Source organism: Arachis hypogaea, chromosome 13, assembly GCF_003086295.3.
Source record: "Arachis hypogaea cultivar Tifrunner chromosome 13, arahy.Tifrunner.gnm2.J5K5, whole genome shotgun sequence".
NCBI lineage: Eukaryota > Viridiplantae > Streptophyta > Magnoliopsida > Fabales > Fabaceae > Arachis > Arachis hypogaea.
The window spans coordinates 63,612,425-63,635,594 of record NC_092048.1 but is presented as its reverse complement, the minus strand read 5'-3'; the positions used below and the strand labels follow the sequence as shown (position 1 = coordinate 63,635,594).

The 23,170-nt window shown below is 38.6% G+C and overlaps 1 protein-coding gene across 8 annotated transcripts; it reads right to left on the bottom strand.

The window, feature by feature from the left end:
- Positions 1–12,074: 12,074 nt before the first annotated feature.
- LOC112734793 (protein ALTERED PHOSPHATE STARVATION RESPONSE 1) lies at positions 12,075–18,577 on the bottom strand. 8 transcript variants are annotated; one of them, XM_029291629.2, is made up of 7 exons: positions 18,279–18,559; positions 17,424–17,509; positions 16,241–17,346; positions 15,834–16,003; positions 14,612–14,835; positions 13,755–14,085; positions 12,075–12,728 (listed from the first exon to the last, which is right to left on the bottom strand). In XM_029291629.2, exons 3-7 carry the CDS (start codon positions 16,992–16,994, stop codon positions 12,282–12,284), a joined length of 1,926 nt encoding a protein of 641 aa, XP_029147462.1. In that variant the 5' UTR covers positions 16,995–17,346; positions 17,424–17,509; positions 18,279–18,559; the 3' UTR covers positions 12,075–12,281. The 8 variants fall into 8 exon arrangements, with proteins under 8 accessions (XP_029147462.1, XP_072068115.1, XP_029147467.1 ...); XM_072212014.1 differs by having other exon boundaries at positions 12,075–12,766; positions 18,279–18,418; XM_029291634.2 differs by having other exon boundaries at positions 12,075–12,763; positions 18,279–18,418.
- Between the last annotated feature and the right edge of the window lie 4,593 nt (positions 18,578–23,170).

The window sequence follows — 23,170 nt, the reverse complement described above, 5'->3', positions numbered from 1 at the left end:
AACCATGCAATTAATGTGAATAAGTAGGTGAAGAGTTGAATAAATCACTCTAATTAAGCACAAAAGAACTCATGAAATATGGGTTTATCAACCTCTCTACACTTAAACACTAGCATGTCCTCATGCTAAATCCAAGGTAAATAATTAAGGTTAAAGTGATGGAATGTTATGAAATGCAACCTATGCTAAATGCATCTACCTAATGAGTCATGCAATTCTAATTCATCCACTCATATATAAAGCCTACATGTAGTCAAATTATTTCACATTCTCAAGGAGATATATATACATATATAGCTAACCCTCAAATAATAAAGCACTTTTTTGCAAATGAGATGAGAGAAAAAACTTGCAAGACAATCAGAGATAAATGTTAATGAGCTTTTGAACCCTCATGGATTTTGTGTTTTCTCTCTAATCACTCAGTGTTTATTGGGTTAATCACTCTATTCTTCTTTTTATTCTTCCTTTCTATAACCTTGTTTTTCGTCTAACCAATCAACAATTATAGAACATAGTCATACCAAAACTCATGAGGTCTTTAATTAAGGTTGTAATGGGGTCAAGGCAAAGGGTAAGGATATATGTATAAGGCTAAGTGAGCTAATAAGTGAATCCTTAATTAGACTAAGATCTCACCTAACATACATACTTAGTAAAACAATGCTTCTTTACCTATTCTCCCTATTTTCTCACTTTTGATGTCACATGCTCATGTTTCAATTCTTGTTTTTTGTCCCATATGCATTGCTTTTTATTTTTGCATTGGAGAGTTCTTTTTGTATCCCCTTATTTACAAGCTTGAAAACTAACTTTTTTTTGTTTGAATACACATGGTAATTTTAATTAATTTGAATTTTCATGAGCCTGCTTCCCAAAATTTTGAGTTGCTTTATTCTTTTTAATTTTTCTACCTTTTGTCTTTATCAACTATGTTCCCAATAAGTTTTCCACATTTTACTCTATTTATAATTTTCTATCTTAAGCTAACCAAGGATTCACTTGGGATTTTCTTTTATTTTTCTGCTTAAGGCTAGTAATTTGGCTAAAATAGAATAAGGGGGTTTTTTTAAAAAGCTCAAAGGGGGCTAACAAAGGCGATGTAAAAGGTAGGCTAATTTGGGGTAAGTGAGCTAAAATCAAATGATGGCCTCAATCATTATTTTGAGATGTACCTGATGTGTATTTTTGGAGAACGAATTCCAAACACACAAATCTAACCGGCAAGTGCACCGGGTCGCATCAAGTAATAATAACTCACGGGAGTGAGGTCGATCCCACAGGGATTGAAGGATTGAGCAATTTTAGCTTAGTGGTTGATTTAGTCAAGCGAATCAAGATTTGGTTGAGTGATTTGTGATTAACAGAATTTAAATTGCATGAAAATTAAAGGGAATGGGTAAATCGCATGAAAGTAAAGAGCAGAGAAGGTAAATGTGCTGAATCTTAAAGAACAAGAAATTAAATGGCAGAAACTTAGAACGCAAGAAATGTAAATTGCAGAATCTTAAAGTGCAAGAAATGTAAATGGCTTGAATTGTAAAGGGAATTGGGAATTGGATTTGCAGAAATAAATCAAGGAAAAGTAAAATTGCAACAAGCAGAGAAGTAAAGGAGGACTTGAATTGAACCGGATCTTAAAACAGAAATGTAAATGAGCTTGAAGCAGTAAACAGAAATTGAAAATGGGAAATCCGGATCTCAGGACCCAAGAGACTAGATAACCAAGTCTAGATCTCAAATGCCTTCCTAGATCCAACAAGAACAATTGCAAAGGAAATGTAAATTGCAGAGAAAGTAGATGAGAGAACAAGTAACAGAAACTGAAATTCAATTAAGCAGAAAATTAAACAAGATCCCAAGGGGAGATTGAAACAGAAGTTCTTCAATTCTCCACCCAAGATCCGAAGCAAGAAAATTAAAGAGTGCTGGGCAAGAACAAGGAAGAAGAGAGATCAATTCTCCTCCCCAATTCTCCTGAATTAAAACAACAATGCTAGAATGTAAAAGTGAGCTCCCAATCAAACCAGAAAAGAAAGCTCTATGAAAACTAAAAAGGGAAGCTTCCTCAAAAACTTAAATCCTATGCTATTTATACACTTTCTTCAAATGGTCTTCAAGCCTTCAATTGGGCCTTTGCTCTTGGTGGAATTAGGTTGATAGAGGCCTTGGTTGATTGCTCTTGGAGTTTGGAGAAGAACCGAATTGAACCGGGTTTGGAATCATGAAAGCTTGAGTAAAAGTTTGAGTAAAAGTTTGAGGCAAACTTTTACTCCAACTTTTCACATCAGCCACCCTCTTTTGCTGATACCAACGTTGGGGCAAAAGTTTGGGGTCTAACTTTTGCTCCAACGTTGGCCTCCCCTTGCACACTCATGGCGCCAACGTTAGCCAAAAAGTTAGAGGCTAACGTTGGCGCAAACTTTTGCTCTCCAGGGTGTGTTGTTCATGCGCCAACGTTTGCCAAAAAGTTAGGGGCTAACGTTGGCGCAAACTTTTGCTCTCCAGGGTGTTGATTTGTGATGCCAAAAGTTTGCCAAAAAGTTTAAGGCTAACTTTTGCTCCAGCTTTTTGTCCAAAAGTTTGCACAAAAGTTTGAGGCTAACTTTTGGTCCAGCTTTTTGCTCCATGGTTCATTTTCACTTATTCCAAAAGTTTGAGCTAAAGTTTGAGGCAAACTTTTGCTCAAACTTTTTGTCCTCTCTTCCTCCTAGCCATTCCTTCTTTCTTCAACCTTTCTCCAAGCTTTCTTCACCTATTATTAATCAACCAAACACATCAAAGCTATGCTCAAAATCATGAGATATTCATTCCTTCATAATATGTGACAATTATAGCATAAAACCTCATGAAATAGCATGAATTCATACATGGTTGATTAAATCAATGGAAGCATGAAAATCTACCCAATTGGCTTGCTTGTGGCTCAAGAAAGTGCATAATTCAATTGAAAACAAAAGAAAAAGGCTAATGAAACTAGGCTAAGATGACTTGTCATCAGTACCTATATTCTATAATCGAACATATAGACTATAACAAAGTAAAGAACACCAGAATAAGAAAGAAGGTTGGAACACACAGGAATAAAAATTATGGTTTGAATGTAACCATACAGTTAAGCTCAAAACTCACAGGCTATGTGTTCTCTAGCTGAAAAATCATTTATCACTTATGTACGTCATGCAGGTTTAGTTAAAAATTCTCATTATTCTCTTAAAAAGTAATTTAGGGTAGCCTTTGAAGTTTTAATGTTTCTCCTTGATGAAATGTTGTCAGTTTAACTACATCATGTAATGCTATATATACAAGGTTTTATGGATCAAAATCTATTATGTTCAAGTTCCTAGCTTACTCTTTTTTATATTTGTCAATTTAAACTAAGCTATAACTAAGCTGTCTTATGTAAAAAAGGTAAACTATACTAATTGATCCACTCATAAGTTAGAATTGCAAACTAAACTAAATAACTAAAATGAACTAAATAACTAAAATATGAGCAAAAAATGCAAAATGCAGAAAATAGAGTAAAATACACAAGTAGCAATGTATAAGTACTCAGAAAATAACAATAAAAGAAAAAGAGAAAAATACAGAAAAATATCCAAAATAAAAGAAAAAGTATGTAGTAGTTCACCAAAATAAACGCCAGAGATGGCGACCTCCCCACACTTAAAATGAAGCATCGTCCCTGATGCTCAATCAAGCCGGGTGTGAAGGAGTGTCATCACTGGGAGGGATGGTAGCTGGGGTCTCTGTGGCGGTGGTGGGCTGAGAGTCTGGCTGCTGTAGAGGGGATGCTGACTAGATCGGGATCTCAAGATCCGCAGCCTCAAGCTGATGTGGGGCCTCCTGCTGTGGTGTAGCGTGCTCTGTGCTTGCTTGCTGATGAGTCTCTGCCTGGGAATGAGGCTCCTCCTCGTGCTCATCCTCCTCTTCCTCTGATGGCTCTGATGGTGTGTCGGGCTCGGAGGGGATGTCGGCGCCCTGTCTGATCATCAGCTTTAGATGGGAATAGCGTCGCCTGCTGCGGCGCTCCAATCTCTCATACCGGCGCCTGTTACGGCACTCCATCTGATCAAGCTGGCGGAATAGACGGTGCACGAGGCGATAAACTGGCTCAGAGGCGGGTGGAGGTGCAGTGGTGGCAGCAGGGGCAGCTGGGGCAGCTGTGGATGAAGAGGTTCCAGCAGACGGAGGGGCTGTCTCATCAGTAGCAGTGACAGATGGTGGTCTGTGGCCCAAAGCAAGGAAGTTCCTACTGTGAGGGATGATCTTCCTGCAGTCCGCTGCTGGTGGTCACTCATCGGCATCCTCCCAAGGCACATCAGCCTGACGGCCTAGCCGTGTAACCAGATAAGGAAAGGGGAGGGTGCCTCGGACGTGGACCCTGGCCATATAATGCCGGATAAAACGAGGCAAGTACAGGTCCTTACCCTCCAGCAGACACCAGAGGAGGGTGATCATGGCAACCGGGATCTCAGTCTCATGAGTACTCGGCATCACATAATTGATCAAGATCTGATGCCATAGCTGAGCCTCATTATTCAAGTACACTCTCTTGATCCCTCTAGGCATAGTGGTGTCCTGACCCATCTCCCAAGGAACAGCAGGGTCGAGAGCTATCCGTGCCTTCACAGTATCCCAATCAAATCGCATCTGGCCCATGTCCTCCTCAGCCTGTGCATAACCACTCTGTCAGTGGTCTCTCCAGAAAGAACCAGCCCCGTTGCTTGATTTGCTCAGTGGTGTATTGCTGGAGGGCTTCTGGAATCTTCAAGGTACATTCCAGGTATAGATTTATGGAGTTTGCAAAAGTCGGGTACTTCAGCTCACAGTACCGGTTTGCAAATTTTATAGGATCAGTCGAAGGGAGCAGCTGGTCAGCTTTTTTCTACTGTGTGAAGTTCTTCTCCCGCCATGAGGAATCGTGCATTAGAGCAATGATGGACTGGGAGGAATCTCTGCTCTTGCGCTTGCCAGTAGCCTTGCCTTTGCCTTTCCTTTGTGAGGCAGACATCCTGAAAAACAGAAAACCAAGAAATGGATAAAATAGGAAAGCAAATAGGCAATTTAAACAAAGGAAACTCAAAGCGGTAAGGGAGAAATAGAATAAGGAAAATGAGTAATTGAAATGTGATTGAATTAATATTAAATGGAAAGAAAAAAAATCAATATGCCATAGTGAGAATGTTAGAGGAAGTGAAAGTAATCAGAAAAGAGATCAAGAGGGTTAGTATGGTAAAAAGAAATTAGTAAATTAAAATTAGTGAGTTAGGAAAGTAAGTGGCATAGAAAATATTCCATATAACAATGATTCACAGATAAGAATAGAAGTACTCATAATCGAATAAAGAAAACAGGGTGATGCTGATTCGAATAGAAATAAAGAAATCAGAAATTGGAATCAGTGAATCACAAATGCAGGTTATGAACCAGGAAATCAAAGAGGATAAGAAAATGGCCCTAGCATTCATGAAATGGTTTGGGGGGAGCAGAGTAAAACAGAGTTGCAAAACCAAAACAAGAATGAAAACAATTTTCAAAAAAAAAAAAAAATTGGGCAGCATTCCGGCTAAAATTGGATTGTCCCGGAAAATAAACAGCAATCATATCAGTTCATATGAATTAAAAAAATCAAGATGCATGTACATAGATATAAAATAAACATAAAAACTCAATGTAAACAGCAGCAACATACAAGAAAGCAGCATATGAATCATGATTATAGCAGCAACAGATTTGCACATAGGATAAAACAGAAGTAAGAACAGTGCAAGTAAACAGACCTAGATCCACTAACCACAGCCTAAGCTACCTAACAACCTAAAAATCCACTACAACATGCAAGTCTAGCTATCCTAATCATGAACATAAACGGAATAAAAAATACAGAAAAGTGACGGACGGATAAAAAGGGTTGCGTGTTGCGGAACCTGGTAAGCGGAAGGGGTGGAACAGGGAAGAAGGTGGCTGCGGTGGCGTCCGGCGCGGTGGTGGTGCACGGCGTCGCGGTGGCGGCTGAGGGGGCAGTGGCGGAGGGAGGTATTAGAGTTAGTGAGAGAGGGAGAGGATAGGGGAAGGGAGGGTGGTGGTTGTTGCTGGCCGAAGGGGGCGGGTGGCGGAGAGGGGGGGCGCGGCTGGATGGCCGGCGGTGGCTGGGCGGTGCTCGCGAAGGTGGCTGTGGTGGAGAGGGAAGGAGAGAGGAAGAAGGAAGAAAAGAGAAGGGGAGGGGATGGTACGGTGGCGGCGTCTGGGCGGCGGCGGCGTTGGGGTGGTGGCGTGGTGGCTGGCCGGCGGTGGCTGGGGCAAGAGGAACAGAGAAGGAGAAGAGGGTTGGGGGTGAAGGGGGGGCTGCACGACTAATAGGGTTCGCGGGGCTGGGGGGTTATATTTTCGAATCCACGCGGCCGCGTGGGGCACGCGGTCGCGTGGTTGGGGTGAAAATGGGGGAGACGCGATCGCGTGGGGTGCGCGATCGGATGAGAGGGGGAAAAGAGGGGTGACGCGATCGCATGGGTTGCGCGATCGCGTCGCTGGAATTCGTGCTAAACGCACGACTCCAGCGCCGTTTCAGCGCAACTCTCTGTCTCTTTTTGGGGTGATATGCAATCCATGCGACACGATCGCGTCGCTCACGCGGTCGCGTGGGATTGGTATTGGGTAAGCGACGCGATCGCATGGGGCATGCGATCGCGTGGGCCAATTTGTGCGAAACGCACAAGAGCCGCACGATTCCAGCCCAACTTTTTGTTCGTTGGATCCTTACGCCGATATATATATCACGCGGCCACGTGGGTCACGCGGTCGCATGGGTGGTGTTTTTCGCGATATGATGCGATCGCATGGGGCATGCGGTCGCGTCGTGCAACCCCTTTTTTTTTAACTGAAAAATGCAGGATGCAGTGATTAACATGAATGCTATGCATGATTCCAGGTTAATGTTAAAATAAAAAAAAGGGTAAATTGAAAACAATAGACAAGAAATAGATTGAGAAAGAAGCGACCATACCATGGTGGGTTGTCTCCCACCTAGCACTTTTAGTTAAAGTCCTTAAGTTGGACATTGGAAGAGTATCCTGTTATGGTGGCTTATGTTTAAATTCGTCCAGTTTGGATCAAGGTTAGGATACCTTGCTTGTAACGGTTGAAGTACGATATCCGGAGCTCCTTGCTCATGCAAAGTGATCCGGCGTGGCTCCGCCATGTGTGGCTCACCTGTAGGATGCAAAGATGTATCAGTAGTGCCAACAGAAGAATAGGAAGTAGCGGACTCCAAGTCACTCTCGGTGACGTCTAGTGATTCGGTGTTTTCCTCAAGAGAGGCCGAAGTACTAGGCGTGTAGTCCAATCGCCTTCTAGCTTGCCGAGTGTGTAATAAAGTTCTTTCAATCTCAGGATCAAAGTTGGCTAAGCTAGAATTCGGTTGAGACCGAGTCATCAAACTTGAAAGTCATAGTACAAATGCAAAAGAATTTTAAACTATAGCTAAGTATTGAAAGAGCAAAATATCTACAATATTCACATATTCACATAACCAATATCAAGGCATATGTTGCAACCATTCCCCGGCAACGACGCCAAAAATTTAACGAACGCCCCAGCGGTGTATTGGTAGATTTCTCTTTAATAACACCTCGTTGTGAGTATAGTTCTACCAACAACAATCCTCGGGGGGTCAAATTTAGAAAAGGGATTTGGTTGTCACAAGTTCAACCCCAATAGAAATAACCGAAGTATTCAAACCTCGGGTCGTCTCACAAGGAATGGGCAAACATGTACTTCGACATTGGTTAGAAATCCGGGGTTGTGAGTTATGAGCATGAAAATAAATGGAAATCTTAACAAGCAAGTAATCTTAAATTGCAATAAACTAATTCAACCACCTAAGTAAAACTTGAGCAATTCCAATGAACAAGAAATATTCTATTTAATTCTACTTAAACCAAACAAGTAACTATAACTAAGGCAATTGAAATTGGAAATTGGGTTCAAATATGAATGATAAAAACAACTCTTGACTAGGCATGGGAATTGGGCTCACAATCCTTGTCCAACAACTATATCTTGACAATTATGAGGAACCAAGCTCATTAAGTCTACCCCCAAAGTCTTAAGTATGTGATATCTACCCCTAGACTTGAGGTATGTCAAATGGCTTTGGCCGCATCAACCCATAAGTCCCAACCTACCTACTAATTAAATTAGTAGTGGGTTGGCGTCAATGAGTATCAAATTGACCACCAAGGGCTCCGAAATCATCAGATCTATTAGACCCAATGACTCAAGTTTACCCAATTCCCTTGACCTAGGCCAAGAGTGGAAAAGACTACTCCATAATCAAAGTAAACAATTCATCAAACACTTGGTAAGCATTAATAAAAGAGATGTTCAAAATAGCAATTAAATTGAATTCCACAAATACCCACTAACAATTATCAACATACAATCAAGTAATCAACAAGATTAAACATAAAAATCATCAATGTAACATCAACAAGTCAAGATTCACAACATTCATGAAATGGGTATAAGATGACAATTGACAAGAATCATAAAACTATCACTAAATGTAAGCAAGATTGTAACAAGGAATTCAAATTTAACAATTAAAACTGCAATTAACAAAATCCAATTCACAAATCAACAAGAGAAGATCAAAATGGAAACTAGATCTAGAGAGGAACAAGGGTTTCTCTCTCTAGAATAACCAAAGAACCAAAAACTAGCTAAAAATTGTGTCCTAGTGTGAAATTGAGTCATCTCTCCTTTTCCCCTAACATCCTTGGGTCTTTTCCATGCAGAAACAGCTTGAAATTGGGCCTCCTTGGCCTCAGAAATCGCCAGGCACGACTTCTCTTAATGAGGTCACGTGCAGCTTCCCACGCATGTGCGCCAAGTGCGCGCGCGCGCCGATTGCTTTCATGATCCACGCGTGCGCGCCAGTTGCGCGTGCGCGTTAATAGGAATCTTCCAATCTGCGCGGATGCGTCCATCCTTTCGCGCCGCTTCCAGCCAATCCCATCCACGCGTGCGCGTGGAGTGCGCAGACGCGCCGATACTGCTGCTCCCAAGACTTCAATTCTTCATGTTCCTCCCTTTTTGTACATGCTTTCTCCCTCTCTTCTAAGTCATTCCTACCCTATAATTCCTGAAATTACTCAACAAAAACATCACGGCATCGAATGGCAATAGAAGAGGATTAAAATATGGCAATTTCAAGGCAAAATAAGCATGTTTTTCATCATAGAGTAATATTGGAAAGTGAACACAAAACCATGCATTTCTTGTGAATAAGTGTGAGAAATATTGATAAAATTCCCCAAAATAGGCGCAAGATAAACCACGAAATCGGGGTTTATCAGCCTGACTTCTCATTGTCGGCCTACTATCTTCACATCATGGACCACCTCATGGACTTGGTTATCGTCTTTATCCCGGATCAATGACACAATGCAGTTCATCTTCTCTCAAAATTCACGCTACACCTTCTGAAAAATGTCATTGGCATATTCGGATTGAAACTACACTTCAATCTCGCTGTTGGAGCAACATGGCACAACCTTATTCAGAGAGTTAAAATCCTTTGTGGCCTCCTTTTCCACCCAAGACATTAGAGCATTGTTGTACTGACTTACGGCCAAGGTTGTCTGCGAATTCAGATACTTGTCAAACAAAAAATGGACGCTCTCGTTTCTCTGAGTGGATGATATTCCAGCCCAGAAGTCACCCTTCAGATACACTAGAACCCAGTATCTGTAATCATTCCACATCCCTTGCAACCATTCGTTATCCTCGAGACAGTAGGCATTCACAAAACCAGTCCAATTGTCTTCAAACTCCTCTATAGTCAAAATTTGGTAGAGGACTTCACTCAAGAAGTATAGATTGCCCGTGATGGTTATCTCTGATAAAGGCAGCAAACAGCTTGTCGTACTTGTTTGTTAGGTATGTCGTATCAAAGCTAACAACATTCCCAAAGTACTCGTACAAGGCAATACTCTGAGGATCAGCAAAAAATATCCAAATAATTCGACATTCCTCATCGTAATCACCGTCATAGTAAAAATGGTTGTCTCGCTCCTTTATCTATCTAAAATAGTCTATCACCGCTTTACCATCACCTCCTTTCCTAATTGACCTCATATCCAAATCAATAAAATTTCTCACATCTTTTTCCCCAAAACAAAGGCTATCAGGCCCGCCGGCATGGTTAAGCAGCTTTTGAAATATCTTAAATACTCGAATGCCGACTTGAGAATCAATTTGGCAAGTTCATTTAACCTGCATAGAAATAACCTTATTTCTCCTCAATATGCTAGAATTAGTGCAATTCAGATCGTGACAGTGTTCGAGTTTAACTACCCTAATAATCCAACTACCGCCGACATCGGAAGAGGCAATCATCCTGGCTTTACACCCTGTAGGTCCTTTTGGATAGGTCTTCCTCGTTTCATCAACCTTTGATTCGGCTTTGCCCTCCCGGTTGCAGACAAGCATAACATGGTATACAACCTTATCGGCATTCTTTTTCGAATTCCTATTCCTCCAGTCAAAACCAACTCTTCTTGGGTAGGTGTCGTAGAATTCGATTATTGCATCCAGAGATTCAAATTCCATCCCAACAATGGGAACATCATCACCAGTCTCTGACTCCATGACGGAACCTCAATTGATAACACACTTCCGAAAGTTCCCTGGAAGAAACTCACAAAGGAGTCGACAAAGTTAATATCTAACAACAAATGCTTAAACCAACAACACAAATAAAATCAACGGAAACATATGGAATCAAATAAATGCATTAAATGCAATCAATAGAATTTAAGTTGAAAACCAAAAGACTACTTTGCAAAACAACGATGTTTTGGTTCAGGTAATAACCGGAAAACTCTGCCTCCAAACTAACTAATGATTAATAACTAACAAAAACATTTCAAAGTCACTATATTGGTTGCAACTATCCTAAGCAATTTTCACAAGCCATTTCTTAATTTGTTTAATTCAATATTGAAACTAAAAAAAAAGTCTAATCTCAACACGGGCCGTGTGACATCAGTCTGATTCTCACACGGGCTATATCACAGTCCTCTCCCGTTTGATCTCTCACACAGGGCGTGTTATAGCCCTCTAATTTATCACATGGGCCGTGTGACAGCCATCACCATCTGTCTCAAAGCGAGCTACTTTATCACCTGGGTCGTGAGATAGCCATCTGATCTCTCGCACGGACGTGTTAAAGCGAGACGCTTTCTAACATGGATCGTATGACAACCATCTAACCTCTAGCATAGGCATGTCAAAGAAAACTGGTTTCTCACACGGCATTGTGAAAGCCCACGGAACCCCCGGGTGTCCAGTCCAACGAAATTAACATCAAACATGAATTACGAATTAAATTGATGAAATCCTAAATCAAACACGAATTTAATGGATGAAAGCCAAAATTTGGCTGGGTAAAACTGCCCTATATTTCCCCCACCAGGCTCCGTTAACAATCAAACTGAAACTCTGAAATCGTCAAAATCACAAGTATTGATATAATCATCCAATCAAATCTCAAATCTAAAAAATTGAGTTCAGCTAGGTAAAACAACAAGTAGCATAAAGTAGTAGAGGCTTAAAGACTACATACCTCAAACACAGTAACGTAATCGCCAGGGGAGTCAACTATCAGACCCCGATTTTGTTGTGGCGCTGCAATTTTGTTGTGACGCCGCGATTTTGTTGTGGGGTTGAAGAGGATAAACAGTGCACTGGCTGGGATTTTCGTAGAAAAGGAAAAAAGAGGGTATATTCTTTGGCGACAAATCAAACAAACGGAATTTAAGTTTTGGGGGAAAACGAGTTTTGGGGGAAATAACTATGTAGTATTCCGTTGGTGAAATAACATGGCTCTTTTGGATATTACTTCCATTTTAAACTTTTAAAAGGGTTTCCAGAGGGTATATTGTACACTGTAGGCATCTAAAATTGGATGAAATGCGAAACTTTCAAATTCATCTATTGAATTTCAAATTCATATATTGAATTCGCTTGGACCGAATATGGAAGTGCGAGTCAAAATCCAACGTTCCTTAGAGAAATTAAACCTCCTCTTCTCATTTGATTTTATCACATTTGATTTCAGTATACATACATTTCTCCTTTTCAATTTTCTTTCAGTCTACATATCCTCAAGAATGACAACACTATATACATCACCAAAGTATATTTTCAGCTCATAATCAATCTGAAGCATAGACTAACTCTTCTCATAGCATCACATCAAAAGAAATTACTCATCAGTTCTGTGATGCAGTAGTATCAGTGGATTCTACTTGTTCGACAGGGTTCTGGATACCCTCAATAGCCTCGGCCGAAGCATTCGAAAATTCCATCAGTGACTGGAAAAGTTGGGGAAGTCTAGTTTTGAGGTGATTTAGAGTCATGGTCCTACTACACTGGACAGCACCCATGTAAGTTGCTGTCATACGATCTACTTCCTTCTTCAGGGCTTCTGTTTTGTTTCTTTTAAGCGATAACGGGTGCATGGGGCTCATATTAACAGGTATATCTTCATTTTCAAAGGTGTACTTGAATTTTTCCTCCATCTCGCTCAGGGACTCCGAGCATCTTCGCCACCGCATTTTGAGTTTGTTCAACCGCTTCAGAATGTTATCTTCCTGCGCCTGCTGGTCAATTATTGAATGGATAGATGACAATAGGCCCTTTATTGCATCAGAGGCATCCTGTAACCGCAGTGCCAGAAAAATTATAAACCTGACTGCTGATATACAAAGAACAAATCCACCTGCATTATGAAATACTCTACACCTAATGAGGAAAGTAAAACATGTTTTTTCTTGCAGCGGTAAGAAGTGTTCATTCAGAATAAGTCATGTTGGTAAATTTGTGGTAGGCTTAGAAACTCATGATCATGGAGATATATACACACCAAAATTTAGTAACGGAAAAAAAAATGCAAAGAGTATGTCTTTTCAGGTTTGTTCTGTAAGATCAAGAACCGTTAAAAGTTTCCTTTTTTTTCCCCAGCATTATGATATATAAATATGCTGATAAAACTAGATGATAGGTAGGTACGTAGAGATCTTAGTGATGGGGTAAGTGGAAAATAGTGACAACGCTAGGGTAAACACTGATTGTAATTGTGTGCTAGCGTTAGTCATAATAAGGAATGGCACAGTCGTCCTAGTCACATAGAATGATGATGTAGTCATGTAGATGACATGGATCGGGCTCATTTCCACTCGGTGGAAAAGGTTATGAGACCATGTGCAGAGGTGACGGTTTAGATTGGTCCCAAAACGTTTAAGACTTTCGTTAGTCTGAAAAAGGTTTGATAAAGGTACAAAAGAAATGTTTATAAATTTACGAGAGACTTACTAAATTTGATCATACTTTACAGTACACAAGTAAAGCCTTGTATGATAGTTGAACTCTCTAAGATAACTTGAGTTTACAACGGAAGGTTACTTGACTATGTTACTTAGCTTACTATAAAACTTGGATTTGACAAACTTGAATAGAATTGGGAAACTTTTCATTCTGCGTGCAAGTTGAAAAGCTGGAAGCCAAGAACAAGAGTAGGTCGCGTGCGCTAGTTTTAGTTACTTTCAACTAAACTGACTAAAAGACAAAAAGAAAATCCAGAGCTATGCCTTGATAGTCCCTTCTTAGAAGCGTCTACTGAAATAATTAATAAAAAAATCGAGGAAAAAGAAACAAACTGACATCAAATTTTGGTAAGAAAGTACCTTGTTAGGTAGTCTGTCAAGGCCAAGTTCCCACTGTTGACAAATGGAATGAATCAATGAGGAATTATCACTAGATTCATGGCCATCCCAGAGGCATTTGGTAAGCTGAATCCACCTACAGAGGGTCCTTACGTACTCGCGTTGAGATTTCACAAGCTTGCAAAAGCTAGAGTACCAGTAAGAGGCTTCTGTCTGAAACTGAATGGTAGCCCGGTGATGATCTTCGGTGTTTTGTAATACGTTTTGATTATCGCTGAGGTTACTCAGCTGCTGACAAATGAGTGTTTGGGCCTGATGACACTTATTCATTGTCCTCCACATTTTTATCAACCTGCAAGGTTTTAGAGAGAAACCCATGGTATGATTCAGATATATTTACAATATTCAATCATGTTCATCATCTGTCAACTGAATCACTCTATTTTTGCAACATTCAAGAGAGAATGACATTAAGTATCATTCTTTATCAGGCAAATTCAACATGCAATTCCTCTCGGAAAAAATCACATCTCTTCTTTTCAGCTCTCTTCCCCCTTCTCTTTTATAAAAAAGCAGCCACTGCCTCATTATTATTGATGCTATTATAGCATAAGTAACAAGCAATGTGGATTCTAAAACATCATGTTTAAGACGAAATATGCAACTGCATTGATGACAACCAATGCAAGATCCATAACATAATTGTAATGGCAAAACATCATTATAAATGCAACTGAACGAGATGAACAACCACCCAATTTCTTGACATATTTCCTAGAATATAAGATAAAAACTATTGAAAAAATCAGAATTATGCTAATTGCTAAGAAATGATTAAGTTGGAGAAAGTGTAGTGTATCCAATTTACAGAGATATACCCTGCAGTTAATGCACCCAGCTGGGGTAACAGCTCCTCGTCTATAAGGTACAAAATTGATGAAGTTGTTTCGGTGATCAATTGTCGCAGATCCAATAAATGAGAGTTCAGGTTCTCAACATTTGATCTAGTTTTGTCAGTCTTCATCCAATCAATGTTCTCATTCTCTTGCTTTTGCAATAATAAAGACTTCCTCTCGAACTCCAGTTTGACGATTACTTCTTCCTACAGGACACATTTTAAACAATGTGAAAAGAAAGACATTCATGCCTAACGATTTCAAATCCAAAAACAAGGTTTAGTGTTAAATTTAGAGGTCAAATATAATGAAATTTATAATTGAAGTGTAATACATTGTAGTTGAAGTATATCAACCCAACCTATGAGTTGGTTGCTGAGTGGTATGTAAATTAGTCCCTGTAGATGGGGACAATAATCCAATTCCTGATTTTTTAAATGGGGAGTAATTATAAATCTTCCATACCCACTCAATTTTTTTCAATTCAAAAAAGAATATATCAAAAAAAGAAAAGAAAAGAAGACCTCAACTTTCAATATTATTTTTATGTTTTACTCTTCAATAATTAAGTCACTAAATCAATGGATGGCACTATGATCTATTCTAATAAAATGTCCAACTCCAAATATTTCCTCCATCAATAAAGCCATAATAGTTTCTACTACCTCCATGATTACTAAAACATAAAGAAGCATGTCTAGTCATAAGTATGAAGCAGACAAAACAGATCTTTCTGCAATATTTCCAACATACTTGGAATTGGGACAGCAATAAAGGGATAGTAGTAAACCAGTCATTTCATTGGATATGCTAGCAACTAAGACATCATAAGATTTTTCAGTCATGCAGGATAAAGCTGGAATATATGGAATTTTTCGCTATCATGTCACCCTTCTACTTTTCAAGGAAGAGATAGTTCTGGAATAATGTGCCTTGAATTTTAGTACTTAAAAAAAAAAAACTCTCTAGATAACTTTTGCCTTAAACGAGAGTCTACCTCAAGAGCAACTCTATAATATCTTTCAAACAACAACAATAAAGCCATATCCCACTAGATGAGGTTGACTACATGAATCCCATTGAAAACACAACTTTGCTTCACATTTGCACTAAACAGGGAGTTTCTTTTTCTTTAGAACGTAAAAAGAAAGAAAATAAAAGGAAGTAAGTTGAATAGCTGATTGGTTATAGTATCTTGGCTTACCTTTACTGCCTTGAAAAGTTTCTTCTCTGCAGCATGTAACTTTTTAAGGGTGGCACAATGAGCCCCAGGCTTGCATGGTTCGCTAGGACCAAAAGACTCAGCAGCATCTCTGGCTCGATATCTACTCCGTGACAATATACTGAAGACCTTTGCAGAATTGCCTCTCTTCCCTACAAATACATGATGTCAAAAATAAACATGTGAGTGATAAATCCGATCGCCAGAATACACAGGAATTAATCACTTAATCACAATCGGCATGTTATCAATAACTTGTATTCAATGACATGCCGATTGTCCTACATATTCTACTACAATTGTTTCCCACTTAAGTTTTCATGTTATTTACTTATGGGATTAAGCCCTTATCCGTTGTTCTTCTACAGCAAATGAAATTGTAGCCTTACCATCTAGATGCCCAGAATTAGACCGCAGAAGAGTATCTCCTCCACTGACATCAATAAGAATAGCAATTTCCTTTACACAAGCTGATGCTTTCAGGAAAAACTCATCTAACTCTGTACCTATTGCCTCCAATGTTTTCTCCCTTCTAGTTCTCTTGACCTCAACGACAGGCATATCTGTACCATCCTTTCCAAACAAGCTTCTGGTGGAGGTATTATCATCAACTGGCTGCTTTCCACTACGTGATCTTACACCACTCGGAACAACTTCTGGTTCCGGGTCTTCATCCTCAAATTCTGTTTTGGTTTCTTCCCAGTTCTCGTCCTCTGCTGATTCCACTATTTCAAAGTTTTGAACTTCGGTCGAAAATATCCAGGACCCCATACCTGCATCATTTTGCATTGGAGGAACATTGTTGCAAACATCCTCAGAGGTCACCTCTTGGGGATCATGTGGTGTAGCTTCGTCAGCGACAAGCGGAGGCAGTGGTGGTGGTGGTCGCACCGGGGAAGTAGGGAGATGAGTGCGAGGAGAAGGCGGCCCTGCAACACCATTATAGGTACTATCAAATTCTAAAATCTCAGATTCTGTGAACTGCCGGAGGGTGCCGCCAGTGTTCCTCAATGCTTTCAAATATGCTAAAAGGGAATCAGAAAACTCCCCTCTAATACTCACTAGCTGCTTTATTAGTTTCTTCCTCTCTTTGCAGATGCCAACCTTCTCATCCTCATCAAAACTTGACAAAATACAACCCATGTTACAAAGATAATTGCTTAGCTAATTACACCTTTCACAGCTGAATATCAGAGAATCCAATCAACAATGCTACACTAATTTTGCAAAATAATCAAGAATAGCCAGTAGGACTTTCTCCATTCGTCTTAACTCTAACTTCATCCAAATTTCACAAGAAAACAAACACCTTCCTTTCAACAACTTAATTATGAACCTCACAAATCATAAATCTTTCAACATAAAACCTCCAGCTTTATTATGCAGCGATCTTTTGTGATGCCAAGAGCTCAGGTACTTTGCTTTGTTAACGGATTCTGGTAACTCAATAATCTTTGCAACCACCAATTTTTCGACAACTAGAAATTCTCCTCACCTACAAAAAGCAAAAAATTACATGAATCACAAAGAACAAATAAAGACAGAGTACTAAGTCAGCAATTGCAATCTTACCAAAAACACTAAAAACACGAACTAACTCAAATCCAGCTTCATCAGTTTTTCCAATATATTTCTTGCTTGAGTAAATAGCCCATAATCTGGAAAATAGTATGTTTGTTACACTAATCAAAAACCTCGAAATGGAGAAGAAGAAACCCATTCCCATGATCAAACCAAACAGGGTACTAAGCTATAACAAAAGAAGCAGCTGCAAACATAAATTTCGAGATCCCGGCAGAAATTCAAAATGGTATCAGAATTCTGTGACAGAGACCCTAAAAGCGTTGAGAGAGAGAGAGATAGAGAGGAAAACAGTTATTCTGACTTAGAACTAAGCTGTCTGAGACAAACCACTGTTTCACTCAGCATAAACAATTCTTCTGCAACACGTTCAAATGGATTCTCCCAAGTTCAGTAAGAGTTTCTACGCATTAGGAGCATATTTGAAAATATAGAGAGACTGAGAGAGAGGGAGTGGACGAAAATATATAACCAAAATTGTACTCAGCATTCAAAAAACATCATTCTACAATGCAAACTCAACACTGATTCACCCCTTGCAACCATATTTGTTCGTTGTGCAAAATGTGAAAACATAAAGGGGGAATATCCACATTTAAAATAACAATTAATAATAAAAAGAAGCATTCAATAGAATTAGAAACCCCACTCGTTGTTGCTTTACTAAACAAAATTACAACACCCCCCCCCCCCCCCGGGGGGCCTTTTTTTCTCTCTTCCCTTCTTGAAAGCCGGAAGCAGGAGAAGAAGGATCCAAAGAAGAAGAGAATGCACTAGGCATTGGCAACAACAATGTTATAATAGTATTATTTAGAAGGAAAGTGGTAGAAAGGGAGACACCCTTACCAGAGCATGCAGCAGCACATGGTTCAACAACAAGATTAGAGATTAATTAGTTGTTATTAGCATCGTAGTGCGTGTATGGGCGCGCGCGTGTGGTCTTTGAGCATATCATGTGGCTTAACAGCACAAGCACAAGGTACTTGAGATTTGAGAGAGCATGAATAGTGCACCGGACACCGGTATTTTATCAGTAGTGATGATAAATTGTTAACTTATATAAAAGTTTTCATAAACAATGATTTGAAAAGTTTAATTTTTCTCATTAATGTGATCAACGTAAAAATATTGTTATGTTTGTTCACAAAAACGTTATGTAATAAGAGAGAGGTATATATATAATTTTAAACTGACAAGTGACAACACACTAAAATTAATTTCATATTTTAAATACTAAATTAATTTTATATCTATCTAATTTTGTCAACAAAATATTAAATATAAAATATTTCTGTTACTTTTTCTATCTCATCCTTCTCGAAAGTCTTACTCTTTTTTTCTCTCTGTTTTCCCCTTACAAGATTAAATGAAATATTCATTTATGCCCTTTGCTTCTCTAAGTATTTTAAAAGATTAGTCTCATCATTCCTCTCAAGAAAGGAAAATTCCTAAATACACATTATTATTATTATTATTATTATTATTATTATTATTATTATTATTCAATCAATCATTCATTCATTCATAGGCACATTCAATCATAGGCATGGGGATGCATGGATGCTTCTCGATAAACTTCTTCTAAACTTTTAACATGCATTTTAATTTAATTTTATGGCAGAATTGTTTATTAGGTGAATTATTGAATGAATCTCCTAAAATTCTTTAAACACTTTATTAAAGCTTTGTCTGACAGATAATCTGAAATCAAAGACTTATCTGTATTTGGACATTGATTTGGCAATGTTAACATTGTTCTTTTGAAGTGGAATTCCGACAGAGAACGGGTGTAAAGTTATATATACCTTAAAGTTTAAGATACATCTAAAGTTTTATCATTAGTCATTAGCCTCCTTAGTTTATTTGCATGATGGACATTGCACTTTATCTTTTGGTAAACTTTTTAGGATTAAGATAGCATTGCTTGTCACACGGGAATGCAAATGTATGACTTAAAAGGTTTAATATCCTTCACGACAACTCGATGGCTGCTTGTGATTATTGTCTTTCAATTGACTACTAAATATTGAACATTATCGCCATACCAAATTTTCTTGCATCTTTTGTTTCATTTTTCATCAAGAATTGAATTGTTGGAGTTTTTTTTTTTTTCAAAGCAGCTACTTCAATCAAGCTGCCAAAAATGTCTTTCTGCAAAAACATTAGAAAGACATTTTAAAAATGTTGGCTAAAGAAAAATAGAATCACTAAGCAAACTAGAAGATTTTTAAAAATAATTAATTATTAATTTGATATCCAAAAGATCCAAACGTTGATAAAAAAAATTCCTAAAAAAGGTTGTTGACAAAATAATCCCTGAGTAATTTGAAATTTAGCGGTGGTTAATGCAGCGAAATATATTGATGTTGCTATGCTATCAAAATTTAGCGACAGCTTGACCAAATTTTTGCAAACATAAAATTTAGCATCGGAAAAAATCTGTGTTGCCAAACCGGCCTATTGCGTTTAGCGGCAGTTTTTTTTTTTAACCGCCGCAAAATTACATAGCCCTTATGCATAATTTGTATGTTGTTTCTTTTTAAAAAATCAATGGAATATAATCTGAATAAGTTCACATGCAAATTGTAGCGACCCAATTTTCAGCAAATCCGGATCACTGCCAGTTATCAGGTGCTACTTCTCAGTAACCCTATAAAACTCTAAATCCTTTAATATTTAATACATATGAGTCTATCGCACTAGCGAAATTGCATATGTTAGTCAGGTTTATACTCTTATTTTATTTGTTTTAAAGTTAGACTCAGGCTTCACCATAAATACACCATATAGATCATGATATAAAACAGTTAATATAGCATTGGCAAAAACAAATGGCATATAATTCATAGATTTAAATAAAACGTCATTCACATATATATACATAAATATATACAGACTAGCAACTCCCCAGATACCTAGTCCATGCAGCAAACCCTTAAACTAGTACCCGGTCTAACCAAAGAAAATATCAAGTCCTATCCCTCAAAAGGCTACAAAAGTGAAGGATAACAGAGTCTAACAAACAAGAACTATCTACCCTACAATCATTCCACTGTCGAGGCACAAGTTTGCAGACTTCATCTCAGGACTAGTCTCGAGCATTACTCGCAATATCACCTGTAAGGGTCCTGAAACACACGCTCCTTTGGTACCTTTATGAATATAACTCCAGTAGCGGCGATCAAGTCGGAATCCTCCAACTGTGGTGGAAGGAGAAGAGAAGGGGTGAGAACCTATATGGTTCCTAGTAAGATACTAACGCGAAAACATATCTCTCTTGTTGTTCCTAGGGTTCTTGGGTCTAACATCCTGAGGTATTTTGTTACTTAATTTCTTAACCTTAGTTCTTTTACTAACTCTTCCCACCTTTCCGTATTCTTAACTTTCAAAGTTTCTTTATTAATCTATTCTCTTATTCTTATCATAACTTACAGATTATAAATGGACACAAAAAAATCATAATACAAACAAGTACACAAATAACATAGCAAATGGAAAACACAGAGAATGAATGATCACTACAAGATACACGGGAAATTGCAACGACAAATTACCGGTGATTTTTTGAACCACCACGGATTGACAGAATAACGGCAGTTCTGATAGTGTTGTCATGCTCCGTTCCAAATTGATCGGGATAACAGTGGTTTTGGGTCCCAACCACAACAAATAGCATTTTGGAGAGTAAAGATAAAATCTTCTCTTTTCTTAGTCCAAGGCCAATCTTCTCTTTTTCACACGAACCCAAAGGGAGCGAAACAAGCTTTGCGAATCCTTGTCGCCGGGTAGCTCCCCTCCATCAATTCCAGCTACTACGTCCTTACCCATCACTGATATTCTCACTACACTGTGTAGCTCCCGCACGCGAAAGAAAAGTTGAAGGGAACTTCTATTGTTCCTCCCTCCACCATGCACGTCCGTGTCTTCATGGAGTCGTGTGACTACCGATCCATCCTGTTGTCGTCATCCTTCCCCCTTGCCCTGTTGTACGCTACTCGATCGCTCTCTAAACCTTACACCCCAAACCCTAATTTCCCCCTCTCTCTGGTTCATTCTTCCCCATTGCCTTGTTGTTCCAATTTTCCCCCTTTGTATTCTTAATTTTGTCCCAATTTAATGTGTTTTCTTTTTGACCGATTAATTTACCTCCAATTTCATACCTTTATCTTGTGTATTTTGGTTGGAACCATGTTCTGATTCGAACTTTAGCTTGTCACCGTCACCCACCGTCTGCTCCCTCTTTCAGTCTAGCACTCCCTTATTTTCAGGTTGGTTCCGTTAGTTATTTTTTTAATCGGTACTGATTTGATTTTGATTTACATGTTTATTCCTTTTGATGTCAACATTCATAAAAATAAATTTTCATTGTTATCTATATCATTGCTGCATGGATACAAAATATAATACAAACATGTGTATCAAAGGCAAAACAAACAAAATAAGTTTTTTCAAACAAGAATGTGTGTGTGTGTGTTGGGGAGGTTAAAGGGAGGGGGTCAGAACATAAACACAGAAAAAGATAAAGCTAAAACTAAATTCATCTTGTCATAGCAAAAAATTAAAATTTCATGGTATGAGACACATGAAATAGACATGCATGAAAATCCATGAAATCCACCTCACTTGAAAATGACTGTCCTGCTTAATCATACATTGGTACAGGAAGAAAGTATGATGTAGCAACACTTGCAAATTTTATTTTCATATCTTTTGTTAGAGATAACAGGAGAATTTGCATACTTTCTTCTATGCAGACAAATATATAGATAAGACTGTAAAAGTGAACAACACTGCACTAATAAACAACAAACTTCTCCTCAAGGATAACGCAACAAACTTACTCAAAAGTAGTACTCCACAAATCTGTATATCTTGTATCTAGTAATTTGATAGAGTGTTCTATGTAACACCCTACCACACAGAGTTTTATGCTTAAGTCATAAAATAGATGTAGTGAGGTATTACGACCTCTAAAAGTATACATACATACATATATATATATATATATATATATATATATATATATATAGTTGAAAGGAATTTTAACTAGAAGCCTGTGAAGAAGAGTTGAGCAAGGCATTAAACAGAAAATTGCATCACTCGTGTAAGCGATAAATATGAGAGAAGAATTCCAAAAATACATATAGCAAGGCTTCTAACTCGGCTCGCAAAGCTAAAACCGACCAAAGTAAATACACACACACACACACACACACACACACACACACACACACACACACACATATAAGATTCCCAAAAAACCTAGAATATAATTTACAGAACCTGTTTCTCCAAGGCAACCTCTAGGAGGGACAAAAATAAAATACAAGGTGAAGAATCTATATACCTTTATAAATATAAACAAAATACGCCCCTGAGTCCTAAGAGTTCTTCGCTTCATCAGAGTCTCCAGAACACAGAGTGGTGCTTCTCAACCTGCATCTGAAAAACAATAATATTGTATGGGATGAGAACTAGGGGTTCTTAATATGGTTAAGGTGCCCACATATATAATAAATAAGGCCACGGGAAAGCCAGAGGCAATCGTAGAATGCCAACACTCAAATTATAAAACTTAAGGAACTAAAATAGAAACCATAAACTGGGGGTAGTTCTTTAAGGTTCTAAACTTGGTCAAATTCTAATCAAAACCCTCAATCCTCCGCCTGTCCTCCAATCCTCCAACTCTGGTAAAACCACAAGCAAACAAACAAACAAGTCAAGAACATACAGAAAGC